At 52.1% G+C, this 4,460-nt stretch overlaps 1 protein-coding gene across 1 annotated transcript; it reads right to left on the minus strand.

Moving 5' to 3' along the window:
* Window positions 1-1,095, minus strand: KD926_004260 (4-hydroxybenzoate octaprenyltransferase; the record flags this gene model as incomplete). The annotated part of the gene is made up of 1 exon (XM_053095087.1): window positions 1-1,095. The coding sequence occupies one exon, from the start codon at window positions 1,093-1,095 to the stop codon at window positions 1-3; it is 1,095 nt and encodes a 364-aa protein (XP_052950209.1).
* Between the last annotated feature and the right edge of the window lie 3,365 nt (window positions 1,096-4,460).

The following is a 4,460-nucleotide window of genomic DNA, read 5'->3' on the forward strand; positions in this document are numbered from 1 at the left end:
TCACCCCCGTATGCTCTGCACCACATACTCCATGAACAAACCACCACAGATGGAACCCCCCGCCCACCAGAACCCTTTGCTAAACCACCACCAGCAACTCGGGCTACTCAGGAGATCCACCTTTGTGATCATCGTCCCCAGCGCGATCGTCGCGCCCCCCACGGCCACGAGGTAATACAGGGGACTGAGCCCGCTGAGCATGCCGCACTCAACCAGCAACGCCACCATGATGGCGAGCAGCGGCCACAGCAGGACCTTAGTGCGGGACTGGCACAGCACGGCGAGACTCTTGATGCCGACTTGGAGATCAGCTTGCAGGTCTTGGTGCGCGTAGACGGTGTCGTAGATGACGGTCCAGACCACCCCGGCCAGGAAGAGGCAGAGCACGGCGTAGTCGATTGACCAGGTCCCTGTTGAGGGAGAATAGGTGAATGGGGGCGCGCTCATGGCGAGCTCCCCCATGACGGTGCCCCAGGCAAGACAGACGCCGAGCACAAGCTGCGGGAAGTGCGTGTGGCGCTTGCTGAGCGGGTAGTACATGGTGGCGAGGATGTTGGGGAGGGCATAGAGCAAGCCGACGCAGAAGCCCTGCGGCAGGTAGGCTAGGAACCAGGCGGCGCCGACGGCCTGGGTAGCAGCGAAGACAAAGGCGGCGGTGGGGGAGATGGCGCCGCGCGGGATGGGACGGCGGCTGGTGCGTTCGACCTGCGCGTCGAGGCCGGCGTCAATGAGGTCGTTCCAGATGTGCGCGGCGTTGGAGAAGAAGAAGCTGCCGGCGAACAGGACGGCGCTGGCCTGGAGGACGGAGAGAAGTGAGGCCTGGGTGCGGAGGGCGGCGTGGAGGATGCCAAAGGCGTGAGGGAAGTAGATGAGAAAGAGGCCGGCGGGTGGGAACAGTCGTGCTAGTTGCACGTAGGGCACCCAGGCAGCTGGACAGATGGACAGCATGCCGGATTTATGATTGCCGCCATACTGGTCGCCTAGCGATTCGAATGCCGGTCCTTCTTTCTCGTCCTCGGTGGCGATGACGTGCACCGGTGGCATTTTGTGGAAGCGTTGTAGCACAATCGGTGAGTGGAGGGCAGCCGACGACATGCGTGGGAGAAAAGGGGCGCGCCGTTGAGGTGCGAGAGAGTGTGGGGGAGGGAGAGACTCGGTGTGGTTTTATAGTACCAGAGGTATAAGGGAATGGAGGAAGGAGTGACGGAGGTGGGTGCAGGGATTGAAGTAGAAAGAAAGACTAGTCGGATCGACTGCCAGCGATTTGCCTGCAAAGAGCTCTAATTCATACCAGCGAACAGGGCCAATGATAAATGTAGACTGGGTCTGAGCCTAGGATAAAAAAGAAGAAAAAAGTTCAGAAACGAGAGAGGATCAGTAATAACTAATAAAATAAGGGCAAAAAAAAAAAAGAAATGAACAAAGAAAAAAATAGAAAAGAATAAAGCAAAAAGAGCGGAAAAGTGGAACCGGCTACGATGCAGGCAGACCCAGGGCAATGGTTATCTTATATAATCCAGGCAAAGAACATTCTGTTCACTAATTAAGTATTAACTAATGGCTAGCGGCGCTAGTGGCCCATCGCCCAGCGGACAGGAGTGAAACGGACTCCGAGCGCAGCGCACCAGGGTCTTAGCCCAAGGCCCAAACTTTCGATGGATGAAATTCTCCGGTTCTACTGTTTCCTCGGTTTCTCTCGCCCCAAGTGGACCTCGCTCTCTCCGTCTATGGAAGCCCCGGAAGCATTCTCTTCGCTTCTACAATCCCAGTCGCACCCTGTTCCCTGCTTCGGACACGGATATAGACTAGCCTAGGCCGAGCATGCATGTCTTTTTTCTTCTCCTCCTGCTGGTCTGCCACTGGACGGAGACTAGGAGTAGGACCGTAGGTCACTTATGGAAGTTATGGTCCAGGATGCGCAGGAATTCAAAGCACCCCGACCACGTGGCGGTCGCATGTTCGATATCGCATCATGTCATTCCGGTTCTCCCTTGCGCATTGACGCTGCCGTAGAACTAGCGCTCGCCGGTTAAACTGTGATGGTTTTATTTTTTTGCTCTTGGTTTTGTCTCGATTTCCCATCTTCCCGCCGTTTCTCATCCATCTGCCAGCTGTCACCTGTCCACATTTCATCCCCCTCCCATCCCCCCTGGTTGGCCAATTCTGCACTCCTCGCCGATCAACAGACGGCATGAAATCACCGTGCATTCGTCCGACCGGTCCGTGGTCAAGGCCGCGTCCGTGAACTCCATTCCATACTTATGCAGCCCTGACGCCGTCAACTGCTCTGCGGGGTTTCAGTTTCATGGATGTCTGATCGTCGGAAGGTTTTGCATATCCAGCCATGCCACGACAGACGCCGAAGGTGGGGTTGTCGGGTTAGACTGCGCTGCTTGGCTGCACGACAGACAGAGGTTATGCAATATTATTCACAATGAGCAACCCCTCCGTCGGTGTAGCCACCGATAGCCGCGGTGAAGCAGTGCTCCGCTCCCAGGGATCGACACTGGCCGAGGAAGTTGTTGAAACTGACGCATGTGGAGAAGTCTTCTCGTGGCGTCGTGGCGTGTCTTTGATCGATCTACCAGATTTGACTAGGAGGACATGTTTACAGTTGCGGTGTACAACCTTCTCCCTTTTTTCTCCCTTGGGACGAGGGGATATCGACGATGGTGCCAAGAAAGTGTCCATCGGTTCGCCCTGGAGGCGACGGAGCTTCCGATCAGGTATATGGGTGCTTTGTCTCGCTTTGATTCAAGAGACGTGATGTGTCAATGGTTGGGAACGGTGTCCTAGGCATCCTAAACTGGTAATGATAGTTTCGCACGGTCGCATTGAACAGGATCCTCGTCCAGCTTGCAGACCGTACACCATGAGGATTTAGGTGGACCCTTTTGTGTTCATGCGGAAGTCCCGGATGCGTGTTCCCAGTGGTGATGCTGCAAATTGCGTAGAATAACACCCTCCTAGCCAGATTACAACCTATCTACACTTGGTCAGTCCGGAGAGCTCCGAGACTACAGTGTATGTACTGAAACCAGAAACGGTCAACTTCCGGTCCAAGACATGTAACAGCTCACTCAAGCCACCTTTATAATCCACCACAACTGTCCTCTCCACTCTGTATTTCCGTATATCCGCCTCCGTGTCTGCCAAAAGACTCACTTCCGCCACCCGCCAAGCCCTCCGGCCGGCTGTCTGCATCCCTTGTGTAATAATCTTCATGCAATGCATTACGAACACTCCCCGTACGTACATACATTAACACTGCGCCACATATAATCCCATGCACAATACATATACCCGATTGATTCAAATACATGAAGTTACCGGCACCATGCATTAACCTGCGTGTTGACTCAGGAATACAAGCAGCAAGGGCGAATTTAAGTAAACGGACACGGAGGATTTATACTGCCTAGATTTTATATGTATACTAACTAATTCCAACTCGGTATACGGTGTGTATGTCAGTGCGTAGCAACCAAGTATTAATTAAATAATATCAATTGTAATCACCGATCCGCTCAGGTCAAAACTCCAAATTCCCAACTCTAGCCTTTACGCCAGGAATAAAACCAGGATCGTAGTCTACATGAAGTGGCTTAGTAGTCGAAAGTAGTCGATGGCCTGCCCTTTCATGTCTACCATACTCTATCGGTGCTAGTATAAGTCCCTAGTAGTGAGTTAGTTAGGAGTCCTGATTACCAAGTCAAGAATAGCACGCATCGTGACCGACGCCGGAGATTAGGCGCAATCTCCGCCCGGAGGCCATTCTCCGCGGGACTGATTGGTGATCCATCTCTACATGTCAATGTTCGTCGTCGGTGATGGTGATGGTGTTAGTTTCTTTCTTATCTTTCCAATCTACACAATGCATGTATCAGGTATATACATACACATCGCAGAAAGTGCTAGATGGTCTGAGAACTCACAAATGTCAGATTTTAGCCCCCAGCCTTGCACCTCAATTATTAATGTCAAATGGAGGGGCTGGTCTGGTCTGGGGCTATAAAATCATGCCAGGTAACTACTCCGCTGACTGACATTCTAACTCACAATAATAAGTTATTCCTTCCTCGTATCTTCTCCGGATCGATCCTTCGTGCTCCTTTATCGAACTCAATCGCGTACACGTACATCAATCAATCAATCATCTCTTGGTCAATTGGCCGAATCAAATACATTGTTAAAAATGGCTGCTTCGAAACAAGGTGTCTCGTTACAAATGACCGTCCACGTTGACCCCTCTAACGTGGATAAGTTCCTTGAGGCTTTCAAGCCCGTCTTTGAGAACGTTATCGCGGAGCCGCAGTGTACGTTTTTCGAAGTCTATCAGGATCCTGAGAATCCGGGGACGTTGTCGTGGGTTGAGAATTGGTATGTCATTACTTGGTTTTTCTTTTTTTTATTCATGCTCCTGCTTCGTTGAGTTGGTTCTTCGTTTGTGGTTTTGTCGC

The sequence above is a fragment of the Aspergillus affinis genome (assembly GCF_023601865.1).
Source record: "Aspergillus affinis strain CMG 70 chromosome Unknown NODE_204_length_37588_cov_87_596892, whole genome shotgun sequence".
Lineage (NCBI taxonomy): Eukaryota > Fungi > Ascomycota > Eurotiomycetes > Eurotiales > Aspergillaceae > Aspergillus > Aspergillus affinis.